The sequence below is a fragment of the Mizuhopecten yessoensis genome, unplaced genomic scaffold (genome assembly GCF_002113885.1).
Source record: "Mizuhopecten yessoensis strain PY_sf001 unplaced genomic scaffold, ASM211388v2 scaffold1633, whole genome shotgun sequence".
Classification (NCBI taxonomy): domain Eukaryota; kingdom Metazoa; phylum Mollusca; class Bivalvia; order Pectinida; family Pectinidae; genus Mizuhopecten; species Mizuhopecten yessoensis.
This window is the reverse complement of record NW_018404144.1, coordinates 130195-150707: the sequence shown is the minus strand read 5'-3', so window position 1 is coordinate 150707 and position 20513 is coordinate 130195. Positions and strand designations below refer to the sequence as shown.

The 20513-nt window shown below is 38.0% G+C and overlaps 1 protein-coding gene across 2 annotated transcripts in view; it reads left to right on the top strand.

Moving 5' to 3' along the window:
• Window positions 1-12060, top strand: part of LOC110466291 — a 69173-nt gene extending 57113 nt beyond the window's left edge. For both annotated transcript variants that reach the window (XM_021522708.1, XM_021522701.1), the window contains one exon: window positions 9826-12060. In XM_021522708.1, the coding sequence (XP_021378383.1) occupies window positions 9826-10424 (599 nt within the window). In that variant the 3' untranslated portion in view covers window positions 10425-12060. The remainder of the gene's footprint in view (window positions 1-9825) is intronic.
• Window positions 12061-20513: the final 8453 nt, after the last annotated feature.

Sequence of the window (20513 nt, the reverse complement as noted above, 5' to 3'; positions counted from 1 at the left end):
ATGAGACAGCATTATCATACTATGATACTATGAGTCAGGATTATCACTTTATGAGTCAGGATTAACACACTTTGAGTGATTATCACACTATGAGTCAGGATTATCACTATGAGTCAGCATTATCACACGATTAGTCAGCATTATCACACTATGACTCAGGATTTTCACACGTTTAGTCAGCATTATCACACTATGAGTCGGGATTATCACACGTTTAGTCAGCATTGTCTCACTGTGGGTCATGATTATCACACTTTTAGTCAGCATTGTCACACTGTGGGTCAGTATTATCACACGTTTAGTCAGCATTGTCGCACTATGAGTCAGGATTATCACACGTTTAGCCAGCATTATCACACTATGAGTCAGGATATGAGTCAGCATCATCACACTATGAGTCAGCATTATCACACTATGAGACAGCATTATCACACTACGAGTCAGGATTTTCACATTATGAGTCAGGATTATCACCCTATGAGTCAGCATTATCACACTATTAATGAGGATTAGGATTATCACACTATGAGTCAGCAATGTCACACTGTGGGTCAGGATTATCACATTATGAGTCAGGATTATCATATTATGAGTCAGGATTATCACATTATGAGTCAGGATTAACACACTTTGAGTCAGGATTATCACGCTTTGAGTCAGCATTATCACACTATGAGTCAGCATTATCACACTATGAGTCAGCATAATCACACTATGAGTCAGCATTATCACACTATTAGTCAGCATTATCACACTATGAGTCAGGATTATCACACTATGAGTCAGCAATGTCACACTGTGGGTCAGGATTATCACATTATGAATCAGGATTATCATACTATGAGTCAGGATTATCACATTATGAGTCAGGATTAACACACTTTGAGTCAGGATTATCACACTATGAGTCAGCATTATCACACTATGAGTCAGCATTATCACACTATGAGTCAGCATTATCACACTATGAGTCAGCATTATCACACTATGAGTCAGCATTATCACACTATGAGTCAGCATTATCACACTATGAGTCAGCATTATCACACTATGAGTCAGGATTATCACACGTTTAGTCAGCATTGTCACACTGTGGGTCAGGATTATCACACGTTTAGTCAGCATTGTCACACTATGGGTCAGGATTATCACACGTTTAGATATTACACATTGACACCTCAGAAGTTGTTATACTAGGGTTCGTTTTCATATTTAGAAACCAACCTTCCCATTCTTCTGTTATGTTTATTCTATTTCAAGTATTTCGTATGCCGTTTCTAGGAGGTGCATACTTATATTTTTGCAGGTGGGATACCGATATGATAGACAATTGCGATACTTTACAGATTTAGTTGTTGAGTGTCTTATGTCAGTTTGTGGTGTTAGTAAGGTGCAGAGAGGCATATATATATATAGTTTACAAACAAACAGTTATGAGGCCAGTCCACAATAACCAGTATAGCGCGGTTTGTAAGCATGCAATCAGTAACGGGGCTTGTCCACAAACAGTTACGAGGCTAGGCCCAGACCATAATGGAATAAACGTGTGATGGTTTTATGTAAAACAAAACATCGACATTAAAAATAACTGTTATAAACATGTATTATTTGACATTTTTTTTAAACATTCACAGTGATGAAAAGTCTAGATCTTCAGACATGGGTCTATAACGCGGGATAGCCATATACACACAAAACTAATTACATCACAGCTCTGGTAGACTCTCAAATGTGTGTTCGGGGAAATATAGAGTAGCAGTGTAAAAATTCAACGTGTGATTTTTTTCAAACCAAGAACAATCGATTGAGCTTTAATTGTTCATAAAATAGATTTACGGGAGGTAATTGTCTGTCGGGTAGTGTCTGGGCACGAAGCTGTTATTTAACATGGACCAACCAGGGCACTGCTTCTGAAAGTAAAACATCTAACTAGAGACCAGGGTTTAGGTCGGTAGTAATATATAAACCGTACACGTGCAAGTCGGTAGAATTCGGTCAACTTCAGGAGGAAACTCAACAGTCAATCATATCGTACAGTGGACTTTCAAAGTCAAATATATCTTTAGCTTAACTTTCAAAGTCAAATATACCTTTATCTCGACTACAAGAAGGAATGTCCACTTCAGTAGCATCCAGATGATAACGACGGGAGAGAACGTTCAAGACTGTGTTTTAAGGTTAAATCTTGTCTATGTTTACCAAACAGTCATCACTGCTTTGATTTGTTTACGTTGTTGGGATTTTGCAATTATACATGTCTGTGTATAAATAATTTCTTTCCCTCCGTCATGTTCACTTAAAGGACGTTTTTTTTTTTTTTTTTTTTTTTTGTTAAACAATGTCTCGGTGTAATAACCCGCTTACATGTATGTTACACTACCGTAACTTGCACGTGTATACCAGCCCCGTCACGTGAAGGTACTTCAGAAGCCATAAATATGCCTCAACGTTTCCATGTAAATTTGATAAAACAACCACCACGAGTTTTTGGAACTTTTCGCCCGTAACGCTACATGGTTCCCTAGTGGTAAACTTGATAACCGACCACCACGAGTTGTTGGAACTTTTCTCGCGTAATGCTACATGGTTCCCTAGTGTTAAATTTGATAACCAACCACCACGAGTTTTTGGTGGAACTTTTCTCCCGTAATGCTACATGGTTCCCTAGTGTTAAATTTGATAACCAACCACCACGAGGTTTTGGAACTTTTCTTCCGTAATGCTACATGGTTCCCTAGTGTTAAACTTGATAACCAACCACCACGAGGTTTTGGAACTTTTCTCCCGTAATGCTACATGGTTCCCTAATGTTAAACTTGATAACCAACCACCACGAGTTTTTGGAACTTTTCTCCCGTAATGCTACATGGTTCCCTAGTGTTAAACTTGATAACCAACCAACCACGAGTTTTTGGAACTTTTCTCCCGTAATGCTACATGGTTCCTTAGTGTTAAACTTGATAACTACAGTTGTGGGACCGCACAACGCACCAAAAACAGCGTGCGCACACCGTGCATACATCGTTCACACACCGTCCGCACATCGTCCACACATGGTGCGCACAACTGTGCGATTTAGCAATCGTTCGCCCCGTTGTGCGCTTCTATCCGCACAACTGTGCGATTTGGTATCATTTATAGATCAAAATTACGGAATGACAAAAATACGGAAGGCTTGTATGCGATTATGTACACTGTGTATATATCTGTAATTTCTCATCACAATAATCAAGATTATACAACTTCACAATGCGTGTTACACAGTATTACAGCGACCGTTAGGCTGTCAAGAATGGGTTTGGCTCCAAGGTAACAGAACAGGTAAATAACAATTTTATGAGTGTCCGGAGTTTTACCTGACCAGTGCCTGACACACAGAGCTGATATGCGATACCGTTTGACCGTAATGAATAGTATTTGTTATTTGCATTCGTTTGCCTATAGCTCCCCTTCACCTGGATTTTCACACCCCCGGCCTTACCCGACGAGTTACGTAAGTGCCCCAGGCGGGGAGAAAACTACGGTCCAGGTACATGTACAAAGTGGTTATGTTTACCTGTATACGGGATTGTGTTGTAATTTTACATGTGTCGATTAAGTTTGTTTAAAAACACAGAAAACACAATTTCTAAATATAAGAATGTATAGACAGAAAGATAAGTTTATAGATGTTGCTAGAATATAGAAACATACGTAAACATCAAGTTTATATGTTTAAACACGAAACCGTATAAATTGTTAAGGCATTCCTCAATTTACACCAACCACGATTGTTATCGCACAACGTCCGTCCATCGTGCTTACATATGTGCGCAAGCAATGATCGTCCAGCTTTTTATCGTTCGCCCATCGTGCACACACCGTTCACACACCGTGCACACATCGTGCGCACACCGCACATCGTGTAACGTTGTGCGATCCCACAACTGTAACCACCCTGAGTTTTTGGAACTTTTCTCCCGTAATGCTACATGGTTCCCTAGTGTTAAACTTGATAATCAACCACCACGAGTTTTTGAAACTTTTTCTCCCGTAATGCTACATGGTTCCCTAGTGGTAAACTTGATAACCAACCACCATGAGTTTTTGAAACTTTTCTCCCGTAATGCTACGTGGTTCCCTAGTGTTAAACTTGAAAACCAACCACCACGAGGTTTTGGAACTTTTCTCCCGTATTGCCAAATGGTTCCCTAGTGTTAAACTTGATAACCAACCACCACGAGTTTTTGGAACTTTTCTCCCGTAATGCTATATGGTTCCCTTGGGGATAGTATTTCGTATGTAGTTTACCTTACAGAGCTCATTGTATAGCAGCCCGCTGATACATTGGGTAGCATTTGTAACGACACACATCACTGACGTAGTAGCGTACCTGGGGAAATAAACCACATTAATGACTTTACTCGAGGTTGTCATGATAAATGCTGATCCTGCCCCTGGGTTTCGGCTTACAACCGGTTCACCGGCAGCCATTTCATGGCAATCATAGCGTTTTATATATAGGAAGTTGGAGACAGCTGACTGGTCAGGGAATGACGTATTACGTCAATATAATCAGCGTCGGTCACTCTCTCATCCTCCCAGTAGAATTCCTTCATCGATATTGCATCTTATTGTAGAATTGTTTCTCTCCAGAGGCAAAAAATCCAGCTCATAATAGAGCGTTGGAATTGACAATCATGATGTTACTGACGAATAAAATGGTACACTGGTTTAACATTGTCTGTAGGTAGATGTAGTAGTAAACACGTTGGGTTTGTTTGTATAGGAAACATTGTCTGTAGGTAGATGTAGTATTAAACACTTGGGGTTTGTTTATATAGGTAAACGTTGTGGTAAACACGTTGGGGGTGTTTGTATAGGTAAACGTAGTGGTAAAGGTGGTTGGTTTGTCATTGTATAAGAATAGTACACTGGTCAACATTGTCTGTAGGTAGATGTAGTATTAAACACTTGGGGTTTGTTTATATAAGTAAACGTTGTGGTAAAGGTGGTTGGTTTGTCATTGTATAAGATGGTACACTGGTAAAAATTGTCTGTAGGTAGATGTAGTGGTGAACAAGTTGGGTTTGTTTGTAGAGGTAAACGTTGTGGTAAAGGTGGTTAATTTGTCATTGTATAAGATGGTACACTGGTAAAAATTGTCTGAAGGTAGATGTAGTGGTGAACAAGTTGGGTTTGTTTGTAGAGGTAAACGTTGTGGTAAAGGTGGTTGGTTTGTCATTGTATATGATGTTACACTGATAAACATTGTCTGTAGGTAGATGTAGTGTTAAACACTTGGGGTTTGTTTATATAGGTAAACGTTGTGGTAAACACGTTGGGGGTGTTTGTATAGGTAAACGTAGTGGTAAAGGGGGTTGGTTTGTCATTGTATAAGAATAGTACACTGGTCAACATTGTCTGTAGGTAGATGTAGTATTAAACACTTGGGGTTTGTTTATATAGGTAAACGTTGTGGTAAACACGTTGGGGTTGTTTGTAGAGGAAAACGTAGTGGTAAAGGTCGTTGGTTTGTCATTGTATAAGAATGGTACATTGGTTTAACATTGTCTGTAGGTAGATGTAGTTAGAGCGTTGGAATTGACAATCATGATGTTACTGACGAATAAAATGGTACACTGGTTTTACATTGTCTGTAGGTAGATGTAGTAGTAAACAAGTTGGGTTTGTTTGTATAGGTAAACGTAGTGGTAAAGGTGGTTGGTTTGTCATTGTATAAGATGGTACACTGGTAAAAATTGTCTGAAGGTAGATGTAGTGGTGAACAAGTTGGGTTTGTTTGTAGAGGTAAACGTTGTGGTAAAGGTGGTTAATTTGTCATTGTATAAGATGGTACACTGGTTTAACATTGTCTGTAGGTAGATGTAGTAGTAAACACGTTGGGTTTGTTTATATAAGTAAACGTTGTGGTAAAGGTGGTTGGTTTGTTATTGTATAAGAATAGTACACTGGTAAACATTGTCTGTAGGTAGATGTAGTATTAAACACTTGGGGTTTGTTTATATAAGTAAACGTTGTGGTAAAGGTGGTTGGTTTGTCATTGTATAAGAATAGTACACTGGTAAACATTGTCTGTAGGTAGATGTAGTATTAAACACTTGGGGTTTGTTTATATAGGTAAACGTTGTGGTAAAGGTGGTTTGTTTGTCATTGTATATGAATAGTACACTGGTTTAACATTGTCTGTAGGTAGATGTAGTAGTAAACACGTTGGGTTTGTTTATATAAGTAACCGTTGTGGTAAAGGTGGTTGGTTTGTCATTGTATATGAATAGTACACTGGTTTAACATTGTCTGTAGGTAGATGAAGTAGTAAACACGTTGGGTTTGTTTATATAAGTAACCGTTGTGGTAAAGGTGGTTGGTTTGTCATTGTATAAGAATAGTACACTGGTAAACATTGTCTGTAGGTAGATGTAGTAGTAAACACGTTGGGTGTGTTTATATAGGTAAAAGTTATGGTAAAGGTCGCTGGTTTGTCATTGTATATGATGGTACACTGGTTTAACATTGTCTGTAGGTAGATGTAGTAGTAAACACGTTGGGTTTGTTTATATAAGTAAACGTTGTGGTAAAGGTGGTTGGTTTGTCATTGTATAAGATGGTACACTGGTAAACATCGTCTGTAGGTAGATGTAGTGGTGAACAAGTTGGGTTGTTTGTATAGGTAAACGTAGTGGTAAAGGTGGTTGGTTTGTCATTGTATAAGAATGGTACACTGGTAAACATCGTCTGTAGGTAGATGTAGTGGTAAACACGTTGGGTTTGTTTGTATAGGTAAACGTTGTGGTAAAGGTCGTTGGTTTGTCATTGTATAAGAATGGTACACTGGTTTAACATTGTCTGTATGTAGATGTAGTGGTAAACACGTTGGGGTTGTTTGTATAGGTAAACGTAGTGGTAAAGGTCGTTGGTTTGTCATTGTATAAGAATGGTACACTGGTTTAACATTGTCTGTATGTAGATGTAGTGGTAAACACGTTGGGGTTGTTTGTATAGGTAAACGTAGTGGTAAAGGTCGTTGGTTTGTCATTGTATAAGAATGGTACATTGGTTTAACATTGTCTGTAGGTAGATGTAGTGGTGAACAAGTTGGGTTTGTTTGTAGAGGTAAACGTTGTGGTAAAGGTGGTTGATTTGTCATTTTATAAGATGGTGCACTGGTAAAAATTGTCTGTAGGTAGATGTAGTAGTAAACACGTGGAGTTTGTTTATATAGGTAAACGTTGTGGTAAAGGTGGTTGGTTTGTCATTGTATAAGAATGGTACACAGGTAAACATTGTCTGTGTAATTGATGGTACGTCATGTTGGTTTTGTCCGTATAATAACACATTGTGATAAACGACGTCGGTTTATCATTATCTTTATATGTAGTTTTGATAGGCGTTTGTTTCGTGAGTTTAATTATATTTCAGGCTTGAAATGCATCTTTATAACAAGTATGATGGTATGCAACACGGAAATGGCTCAACAACATGACATTGTTAGTGTATTGTTCTTTGTTGTCTCACTCGTTTCAAAATAAATTTCACCAAATGACGGAACAGTCATTTTTTGCGGGAACAAAATGTTTTTCCTGTGGTGGTTACCAGTTCCGTCAATTTGGGTGCATCAATCGGAATGGTTTCTCTAAGAACTGTACAAAGGGAATGTCAGTATATATTTGAAAAGTACGCTGGTATTATCAGTAAAAGTACGTGTAGTTTGACATTTAATAGGAACTTGTTATTTGCAGATGCTATGGAAAATTCTTAAAGATCATTTTACACTCGTTTTGACAATCGACATAATGCTATTACACAGAACAGATATTTGCACTATATCCATTCATAAAACATGGCCAAGGGTGATGACCCTATAACGAAAGTGACCCTGAATACATTGATCTCGGCCGAAGGTGTTGCTCTGTGGAGAAAGCTACCCTGAATATTGCGAGGAGTCAATGACATGTATTTTTCCTCCAGAAATGATTGACAGTTATGGATGTATGTTGACGGATAGCCGTATTGAGGAAATGACAATGTTGTTACTAAGTTGATGAGAGCATTGAGGCACGTAAAAACGATTCTGTAAAGCGCATTAAACCAGTAAAGGTATGTTACAGATATAGAATGGACACGAGGAAAATCTCCATAAACAGTCACTATTTTCGGAGACAGGAGGAAATAGATTGTATTGCAAGAACAAAAAAATGACCTTGGCATTTTCATGAGTGCCAAGGCTGTTTATGTTTTATTATATCGCTGCAATCAAACATGTTACTCTATCGTATTGTGTTGACCTTCCCGCCGCCATTGTTGTCTGCAGACAGGTGTCTGCTTACGGAAATTATCGCAAATAGACTTGGTCGAGGGGTACCAAAATTTCGCTTGTATTCTGTATACCAAAATCCAATACTCCAGCTGTTTTATCATGCATCTACCGATTCGAATCTACACAGATTTTAATGAAACTTTCCTGGCAGGGGTTCCTGGAGTCCAAGACAATCCCTCTCCATCAACCGTTGTATGCATTGCTTGAAACACTTACCATAGTTGATCATACGGGTTATTTATAGATGAGATTCCGATGTGAGTGACGTCTATCCTTGGACTGTACGTCGTTGGGTTTGTCATGTCGTTTCGTGTCGTGACGTTTGGTTTCAGTGTAGTCCATGAGTGCTGATTCAATGATATTTTGTTCTGTTCATTGCTTATCAGAAATCTATGTCAGCATTGATTTCACAATCCGAAGCATCTTTGTAAATCCAGTTATGAGCATGAGAAAATGCTTTTCTTATTTATGTCAAACTCTGTATTTCTTTTAATAATAAACTAGATTTGTGTATTATTTACTTTAGGTATCGCATCCATCATCCCCTCCCGATTTCATCTCCCTTAATTCAACGCTAGAAATTGTTCACACAATAACCACAATACAGTTTACGTTCGTCATTCTCCAGCTCGGGATTTATTTCTCGTCTTCGATTGATATTAAAAATGATGTGCATTACTCCAGCACATTCTAATCAATTAAGCGGAGAAGAAGTGCTAGAATTAGCCGGTCTTGTTTGTAGCAGTAACGTCCAAACTAACTAATGCGAGACCTAATGCTGAGTGTGTCCCTAATCACAACGAAAACCCAGCTTGAGCGTCACTCTCCCTCCGCTTCCCTCCTTAATTGCTCGTTAAGTGCAAACTAAACGTAAACAATTAAAGAACCCTAATAGAATTTATTTTCCACCATTCAATGTTCATCAAGATCTAGCTCGGGGAGAATATTTGCGGTCTGCGCATGCTTGGTGAATTGACGTATTGATCACATTGGTGTCACGTGTATCCCCACACGTTGCCCACCACTCAATTTGATGGCATTTCTTTTAAACGAGAGTTGTAAAGAGCGATGCACATATCTAGTTATGCTTGGTCAATGTAAAATGTCAACGTCATCCCTGAAGCATCGAAAAACGACTCAATCTAACACATTAACACATTAAAGTAGGCTTATATTAAGATTTAAAGGATATAAAGGTAAAATTTGGACCATATTATAACCAGAATAAACATGTGAATGACAGTATATTACCTCGTACACAATAGCCACAAAGGGCCATGTCACATGTCTATACGTATCTAAAACATGTTCTATACTAAAGTCATAGGCAGAAAATACCAAAGGCGTTTTCAGTGAGGTTTCTAACAGAACTATGTTTATGTGCGACTGCTAAGGTAACAGAGTTAAAAAAAAGATCATGTTCTCACGTAATATAGATCGTTGAAATTTTATTTTGTTTGACTTTTTTAAGAAATACATTTCTTATCCGTATTCTTATATATTTTCAGTGAAAAGAGACCAACCCCAGGCAGGCCGACAAACTTTGACGAGCCAGCTACTTATGTCTAAACTCTCCAACATCGATGTGAAGGACATACGTCAGCACATCGATGTACAGCACCACAACGAAGACATCTACGGCGACGCGCGCTTCATGCACGCCGACGGAAGTTTGGCTCAGGCCGGCGCCAACAACTTTGATTCCGTCAACGAGAATATTGACCTAGTGATGCGCGGTGGGAAAGCATACATCACCATCACTGTGACGGCGGAGAGATACACTCCCATAGACAAAGAGTTCAACGTTTGGCGGAAGAGTCAGGCAGTCGTGACAAGGGTTATCGAGATTGATTTCCTAGCCAACGAGCAGCGCAGACGACTGTACATGAGTGTCATGGAAAGGGCGGGAGAATGTGAAGGCGAGGCTGACCGAAGCGCCTATGGTGGCGGTTTCGGAGGTCAAGAACGTGTGCTCTCAACAAAAGAAACACTTGATTTGTTTTCGGAAATAATGGATGCTACGGAAGGGGAGGGGGATCACGAGGATATTACTGTGAAAACTAAACAACATAGAACAACCCTCCCACCTCATGACTTTCTCTATTGAAATGCTGTCTAACCGACCATACAAAGGGGGGATCCAACCGAATATAAACAAAGATAGCTGTAGTAAGTGCGGTTTGATTCCTGTTTGTACTGGCTCGTGATTACAATATCAATGAGTATACAGATGCTTCATGTACTATACGGTGTGCTACGTGATGTTTCTTGAAGTGAAAGCGCTACAGTTGTAATATGTAGCCTAACTGGTTCGGTAGTAGAATTTATTGCACTCGGAGACAAGGTGACTTATTCTTCTGTCGTTTCGACATGCATGTCGCATGCTCATGTTCTATTTGTGTTTTGATCATGAAAAACTTTCGCAAAGGATTGATTTCGGCCATGTTAACTGATCGAGAAGAATTTGCGTTTGTGTGGTCTCCTGGCCACGGCACATATCAAGGCAACCACGTTGCCATGACACATGGCAACGTCGTTACGTCGCCATGACAGATATAGCAACGTAGCAACGTCGCTACGTCGCCAAGATAGATATTGCTACACAGTCTGGTATTGGCTCGCGTGAGATAGGCGGGGAAGCTCATGAAAGTGTACAATCCGATAGTCTGACAAGTCGTCTGATCAAGTTACCCACTACATACATTATTTATTATAGGCGTGTGAGGAGAAGATCAGTTCGGGTCCCCATAGGCTCCTAATCTCTGACCCCTAAAAGGTCGACTTCTATCTGACATTTCAAGACGTGAGGGTTAACTCCGTGTTGTGTTATTATAGCAGCATAGGTGTTGAGGACATTTCCACTGCATATTAAAGGGCATTTACTATTAATTAAATAGTCTAAATTAACAATGACCTTTAAAATAATCTTACAGAAATATGGGTAGAGGGACGTATACTGACGTCATCTCCTGTTGCTGTAACGTACTTAATAGATGATTATTTCTGACGGATGTTATTATGCGGGGTCCTGTATTGCACGGTTGTACTCGGAAGTCACGAGAGGCTTTACGACCGTAGGGAGTACAATATTGTTACATTACAAATAATGTCTTCCTGCTACACTCGGTTGTCTGCTTCATTACAAAAGATAGGGATGATATGATGATAACCTACTGAAAACTACGACGTTATATGTACGTATAACCATATATATCCGGAATGATTTCCGGACGGGTACTGTTTTCATATTAGATTTGTATATTTCCGAACGGGTGCTGTTTTCTTATTAGTTTTTATATTGTTAGACAGGTGCTGTATACATTATATTGCTTTATAAGTGCTGTATATTATATAAAAAAAAATGTAATTTAAATCCCTCAATATGTGATTATCATCTACTATACCCTTCATACAGGAGCAACCTAGGTATGCTTTTTGTGCTGTAAATAAGTACATACATGTACCTATAACATTTTCCAAAAGCGGGAAAGAATCTTTCTGGCTCACACGTACCTCTCTCAGCTGTACATTCTAAGATGATCACTGAAACTAACAGGTTGATCCCAATGCCGGCAGCCTAATTTCTTAAATAGCCTTAGCTGTTAAATCCAATAACCCGGCCATTTCAAAATATTTGGTATTAAAGCAGATATTTAACATCAGGAAACAAACTACCTTGTTTCTCCTCGACTATCATTTTTTACCTTTACACGCGCTCGTAAGCGCGGAATCACGTCCGTCTGTTATCAGCCGAGTTCTGCAAAAACCTGATGACATATTTTGTATTTGACGACTTGTTTAGAGCGTTAATGACTGTCAGTTTTCCGGATCTAAGAAGAGAGTTATTCCTCGTGTGTTATCCGTTTCCGGAGTGTCTGGATTCCTCCGGAGTTTTATGGGTTCCATAATGTCTTTTACTGGTTCCTGCTGTGTTTTTTTAATTTATTTTTCTTTGTTTTATGGTGTCCTTGTTTGTTGATATTGAAATATATATATTTTACTATTCTACTTGTTGGCATTTGATGATCAGAAATGATTGTAAGTAGAATATTTATTCTGATATAGACAAAAAGGTAACACACCGTGGCAGTTATTAATATTGTGCCCCAGTACACGTTGTATCAGTGTGAACGAGGACACACTGGATTTACTACAATCTTTGAATAACAAACCCTTACTCAGTCCACTGTCACTGTGGATTGAGTTAAATGAAATAGAACAGTGGCCGTCGTACGTCTGTCGTCCGTCCGTCCGTCCGCCTGCCCGTCCATCAACTTTTTTTTTCAAACGAAACATTCTGATGAATCATTGAATGAAAATTTGCCAAATTTGACTGGAAGTATCCACAGCTGGTAGCTATATATATATATAGGGGTCCAAATTGTACAAATGGAGGGTTCATCCAATGTGACTTCCTCAGTCCTACGGGGCTGGCCAAACTAGGATTGTAACTAGGAAAAGATTTAGATATCGACCGTATAATTATATACGCAATTACTGAGCATGGAAAGGTTATAACAAATGTTCATGTCTCCTACAAGGTTTGGCCTCTTGGTTCACCAATGCCGTTGAAACTTCTGGTCATAAAATGGTAACGGTTGTTATTCCCACCTCTTCACCTTATACAGATCTAGAGTACATTGCTTCATTGGAGTAGGGAGACGGAATGCACGCGTACTAACAGGTTTAGCGCCAGGGTCAACATGGTCATAAATGACCACCCCATAACCGTATATAAAATGTACATTTGTTTGGTATGTACGAACAGATATGCTACACTGAGTTCCATGTGGGGGGAAATTTAGGAAAATGAAAATGGTGAAAACACATGATTTTTAAAGAAAATTATACAGGGTTCCTGAAGCCCAAAAACCCCTCTGGATCCGCCACTGTATACTCGTTTTGATTATATACGCTTGGCACTTGTGTGGTGTACACTGAATCGCGAGGCATGTCGTAAGTATCAACTATGCAGCCTCCTGGACATCTGTCGTGTTCTTGTGACAAATTCTAGAAACTGCCCAAGGCGTGATACTGGACAGAGTATTTAACTCACCTTATACCACAATGGCGGACGACAGCGCCACTCGTGAAGATGGCGAAGTTAAGTCCATCTTACTTGAAATGATCGATGTGTCCATGATCTAATTGAGACAATGCTATACACGTGTGATAGTTGTTAGGAGACAAATCCAGTATCATACGTACACCAGAAAGATGATATAACACGTATTGTTATAAGCACTGTATATCACTACCATGGCAAGCCAAGCTAACATTTAATACCTGAAAGTTATATCTATTACATTTAATAGTGTCTTTAATTTAATTGAAGACACATTTAATTCATTTAACGATATATGTATTTTTTTTAATATTACGGTATCTTATTTTTTCAAAGATATTCGGAATACGATTCATCAGATTGGTATGAGTGTTAAAGGCTAAATTTGTTTCAACACACACACACATATATATATATATATATGTAACATTCAAAGCTATCCCTATTACCAAATATAGGATAGAATTTCTTAATTTATTCGGATTTTTTTATTCAAATTAAAAATATCTCAATTAAAGAACTATGTATTTCATTTTAAGATATCTGTTTTTGAATACAGTTTATCTCTATTCATACAAATCTCTTAAATTTAAGGTAATCTGTAATACTTTTGGACCTATCTGTTGGTATTGAATGTTAGTTAGCGCTTTACCTGTTGCTGTAGGTATGTACGACACGTGAGGTGTAGATTTGTCACTAACCTTGCCCGGGTCCCTAGACAATCGACCTGTGTGTCATCTGTCTGGTACTCAACTATAAAACCGCTAGTGTGTTTCTCAACCATTTTATCGAATTAACAACACCTGTGTAATATTCTGATTCGTTGAAGGTATCATTGTCTTTCTGTTTTATTCTCTAATATAGGTATTCAAGCTGGGTAAAAAATAATTGTGACAGATCTTTTAAATGTTCAAAGAATAAGTTATCACGAATAAATAAAATGTGTGTATTTGATTAATAATTACTGTAAAATCAAGATGCAACATAAATATATTTATGATTTATGTTTGATTTGTGTATATGTAGCCAAAGATACTTCCCCACAAAAATTTTGAACTCTATTGTTTTCCTTTTCAAAACAAATAGTTTACTTGACATATATGTGGTCAGGAAAATACATTAATTGTTTAAGATGTGCAATATTATACTATTTTAATGTTCATATAATACATTTATGTGCATTTGTGTACTATGACATAAATACGAAATACTAAGTCTACCTGACCTATTGTCACGATTACGTGCACGCCGTGAGCCTGCGATTATATTTTGTACAAAAAGTAAGTAGCTAAAGTATACACGCATATTTTTATGTAGTTAAGTTAAATAATGAATAGTGCATATGAAATATAGGCTGTGTTTTATATACAATTATATCAGAATACAAGTGGTGTTATTTTGTTAATAAAGCTATTCCATGTACGTGCCTTCAATGTATATAGCAATAAACATTTATCACTTAACTTTCTGTTATCTTTGTGTAAAAGTGTCATATTCAGGACGACAGAATTCATTTTATCTCTAGGAGGTTAAACGACGCTTCCCGTTTGATATATTTTAAAGCGTCGTAAATTAGATGGAGATCTATGACATACGAGAGTAGGATACTATAAAACTCTGGCGGGTTGATGAGTTTTATCTATAACTTACCTCCTCGGTCGGTATTATTGTTCTAAACTCATGGATATGTAAGAACCAACATACTACAATTCCGGTTTTAATTTTAAAAACTGACCTACATGTAATAAAAACAAAATAAAAAAGCAATAAAACAATGAAAAAATTAAAAAATACTGCCCGATTTTTTAAATTAAACATGTAAAAAAATCAACAAATTTTACGTTAGATTATTGTGACGCCAGTATTCTATCCTGGACGTCGTTTTGTCCGCCATTGTTGTTCGATTCAAGATTTCGGGATGCAGGTTAAACATTTAAATTGGAAAATTAAGAGCTATTCTCTACAGCAAACCTTAGGTGCATATAAAGAGCGACTGAAGGTACATGTACATGTATGTTATACAAACAAACCCGAAGCCTTTGTCTGACGGCACAGACAGCACTTGTTCTTTGTGCCAATGTACTAATAGAATCCATCCCTGATGTGAGGTATGGATTAATAGCATCCATCCCTGATGTGAGGTATGGATTAATAGAATCTTCCCTTACCTTGAGGGTGTGATAGAGAAATCTCCAACCCGAGGGTGATGTTTTTTGGTTTTCTAACCCGACCCTCTATCTCCAACCCGGGGGTGATGTTTTTTGGTTGTCTAACCCGACGCTCTATCTCCAACCCGAGGGTGATGTTTTTTTGGTTGTCTCGAGCCGAGGGTTAGACAACCAAAAAAATCACCCCAAGGGTTGAATATTTCTCTGTTACACCCTCCAGGTAAGGTGTTGTTATTTTTCTACCATCCTATTTTTCGATCACAGCTTCACCGACAGTTGTCTGTTTGTAAATACAAACACATATGAATATCGTCATTCAAGTTTGATGACGTCACAATTACCGATGACGCATTTTAATGACGTCACAATTGAACACGTGCTACACGGCACGAGGCTATTTCCCCCTAGGGGGTGACAAGCTGATCTTTCCCGGCTAAAACGGGAGACACGCCTGTGAAGGATGGGAGAAAAGGTCATTCATACCCATGGAGTAAAATATTGAGCAGGAGATCCGAGGGTCTTCTGCTCAATATTTTATCCCGAGGGTTTGAATGACCTTATACATACCTCACATCGGGGATGGATTATATTTCTTGCTTATTACCTAAAAACTGCTGCTCTTCTAGTAAAGTTGCAAACTGTCCGCACATTTCTCATTTACATATGAAGCTCGAAGGCAATTGTTAATGACGTCAATGACCCTGACTGACCCCTAAACGAACAATAGCGTGACCCCGAAAGGTCACTATAATTCCCCGACAGTCTGCGCGTGTAAGCGATCCAGACCCGTGGGTCGGATAGAATTTTCCAGCACCGCCGGAAATGCGGATATCTCGGTCAAGCATGCAATAATAAAAATCCTAGCATTTACATGCACTACGTTCACTCGTGGTATTTGTGACGTCAGATTCATGTAAATCCTTATAATATTGCTCATCAATTAAACCTGTAATAACGTATGACCTTGCTCCTAGCATATAACTAGATAAACCTTTGTTTATACTCGTATAAAAGTTTGACTGTGTTCATAGTGCGTAACCAGACGGACATGTTAGGCGTGCAAGTGTTCATAATACGTCGCCTGATAATCTAATTAAGGATCATACCTACCTATCAAACCTGTGTTAGGGACCACTATTGACTACCATTAGAAAAATAGGGACATAGGCTACCGGATGTAAATGACCCCAAAAAGGATTTGTCCGAAACCCGACATCAGAAAGGTTTATAATTTGGTTCCATACGCCATATGAAAAATATTCGATTCGTTAAAATTGCTCACCGAAAATTATAGCTTTCGAAAGGAGAGATACCAATCTTCGATAAAGACACATTTCTAACGACAAGACCAAAAATACGTGTGTACTGACAACGAAATGAATTACGATCTCGTTAAACCGGTGCTTAGGCCAAGTGAAATATATTTCTCATTCTTTGGACTAGTTTTCACCATATTTTTAAGATAACGATCTTACGAAAATCAACTAAATTTTAGCTGCTTATATTTCCCTATCCATTGTGTCTTCGTATTGTCACACACTATTTTAGGGGAAAACAGCCATCCACTGAACGAGTTATGCACCGCTGTTTCCCGGCTTGTAAGCAGTGTTCTTATGTATGTAGGACTCTCAAAGGCGCAGCACTCTGTCCTTGGACTTATTTTATAGGAGAGTGACATGTTTATAACAATGATTGATTTTGATATCCAGCTCATAAAACGTCATTCTTATTCAATAAAAGCAATAATTAATACAGATTTGATACACATGAAAACCTCATTAATGTCAATGAAATTGAATTATATTAAGCCCTTAAGCTACATGTATCGTCAGTAATAAACTTTACACACATTCAATTACGTGCCGTACAATATCTGACTCGCTGCCAAAAAAGAAGTTTTAGAGATAAACAAGGCAAAAACTTCATATTATCAAATATTTAAAAATATTATTTAAACAGTGGTGCCGTTACGTTCCGTTAAGCGGGCACTACTTGTGTAGAATCACTACGAGCTGTTTATATCCCATAATACTTGTTCGTGCACCGGAACACCCTTGTACAATCGACAATCCCGTCAGCTGTTGCTCGTCGAAAAGGCTCTCTAGAGTCATTGTTCAGACATTTCTTTAAAAATTGAATCTGTGAAAACCTAATTATTTTTGCAACAAGAATCCGAGAAACCTTAGTTACTTCGATTATATTAAGCTTATCTCTCCAAACTATCTGCTGTCCGTCTAAGGTCACAGGAGGTCACCGTAACGCTGGCCTCTAGCCATTTCGTCCAAACGATTTATTGTCGTATCTGAGCCAGAAGACAGGTATGTATTACGCCCTGTTCGTAAACCTGTATCCACAGGACCGCGGCAAGGTGCACTCCTTCAGGCCCTACGATTACACAGACAATGCCAGATTAAAGTATTGTAGTGTTATAACTTCCTAAACTCTATATCTATATAACATTACTCGTTATGATCAAATGTATCTCCTGTCTTAACGTAATGGACCGGTTTACAAGTAAAGGATCAGTCAGCTTCAGTTGAATACAGAACGCTTGTGAAACGTTTTATGGTAATGTAAGCGAATGATAAGGTAATGGTGCGAGTCCTAGTAATAAACAAGGTACATTGACCAAACGCCTCGTTGTTGGCCTATATGGGTGGTCATTGTAAATGACTTTCTTATCAAGATTCACAATGAAATATAACTTAATATCAACATTTGTTAGAATGTCTAGATTTGTCAACATTGGTCGTATAACTGTATTAGTCGGGATCTCTTCCTCCTAACAGGTATTCGTACCTATATACATGTAGTACAATCATATAGAACGGGGTCAGATGGAACAGAGGCATTTGCTGAAACGACGATAGGTTATATAACTTAACGGTAAATTTATATTAATTAATTCATTCTCATGGTTCTATTTCTCAAACTCAAATCTGCGCTCAAGTCCAATTTCTTGTTTCCGATGTAAAATATTATCATCTCACATTTATTAATGATTTGAAGCTTTTTCAGAGATACTTGAAGCCGCAGACTGTTTTTATGGCTAGACTTTACAGGTACTTTTAACTAATTCGCATGATTTCAGTACTGAAGGTTGTTTTAATACTGATATCACTCTTGAGAATTTCTGAATTGTTTCAGGAATACATGTACAGAAACATGTTTGTAAGATCGATTATAATATGCTCTCCTTTAAATTCAATATTTTGAGCATGTACTCCCGTTATACTAATAAATTATATCTGTCAATTAAGTATTTCTGTTGAAGTTAATACGTTGTTAAATAAGACTTCAGCGAATAACAGTCCTTAGTTGTTATCTAAGTTATCAAATTCTGCTGCTTGTGTCGTTATACACGTCAGAGGGTACCAAAATCGTTCGGAGAGAATCTGCTGCTTGTGACAGAAAACTTTGTCACATTACAGTTTTAGTGTCTTAAAAAGATTATTTATTTGCTGTTTCTTAAAGTAATGTAGTTACACCTAGCCCATCAACTGTAATATATCCTCATTGGACAGATCATAATCACGTGGAAGTCGGTGATTTTTAATATTTATTCAGTGTTACTATTTTCAGAATTTAAGTTAACGTTCTCTTTATGACATCACTTTAAATATAACATCACAAGGTTCTGTGTGTAATTCAATACTCTTCACTGGACAATATCCTTCCAATCCAGCTTGTCAAATGATAAAGTAACATGGTCGCTTTCTAAGAAACAATGTACATATAAGGATTCTTATTACGTTGAAAATGTGACGTGGTTATATGAACCTGAACTGTGATATTGATACAGGCTTCGTCTCGGTTGATATCTTTAATAGGTTTATATAACCACACATTCACCTTACCTAAGGTTAATATTTTGTAAATACTGACTCGTCTTCATGAAGTACACGAGTTCGTGAATGCGAATCTTATATGCATGTACAAGTAACTAATTATTATACATTAAAACGATAATCGAAAGGCGTCATGTATTTCCACGTTATAGAACGACTCTGTAAAAAGGAGATAATCAGAGAAGATTTTAACATTTTAAAATTCATAAAAAATGACACGGAAAAACATGTTTGCGTTAAATTTCCATACATTGTTGGCCACGAAATAAACGGATTTTTACTTGTAGCTCGCCAGAGGCTCGCTCAAATTAGAAAGTCTTCTTCAATAAATCTCGTATGAAATGGAAAGTCACGTAATATCCCATATATACACAATAGATGCTTGGCGCCGGGCACGGAGACAGAGGGGTTGCTATATGTGTATGACCTGTGTGGCAAGTTCGTAACGAGAACAGCTAACGTGATTTGAGAAGTGAGAAGGCGACGTGGCTGAGAACGAACCAAACGACAAGTGCAGGCAATTACGGCTGATTCGTTCCGTCATCTGAACTTTACAGATCCGAAATAATTCCCGGTAACACTGAACTGTCCTAACACAATGATAAATTACATTTCCAGGAAAACAAATTCAAGTTACTGTCGTTAAACCGTGGCTATTTCAGGAAACAATCAAGGCACGTTCCCAGTTAGGTTTGTTGGTTCTGAAGTGTTAAAGTTGATTACTTGTTCAACATAGTCTGAGGTGGTCTCCGTGGTGAAAACCCAACAATTGCAACTAAACAATTATATTGTACACACATATTCTATCGATGACGTCACACCCATTCACTGCTGCCAATATTGCAACCTGTTTTCTTGATGACGTCACAACCATAAACTGCTACATTTGTACAGTGCCAATAATTGTCTACCTGTTTTTTTGACAATATTCTGTCCCGCTCTATTGATGACGTCACGCTTATGTACTGTTGTCAATATTCTGTTCCGCTCTGTTGATGACGTCACAACCATGTACTGTTGTCACTATTCTGTTCCGCCCTGTTAATGACGTCACACCCATGTACTGTTGTCAATATTCTGTTACACTCTGTTAATGACGTCACACCCATGTACTA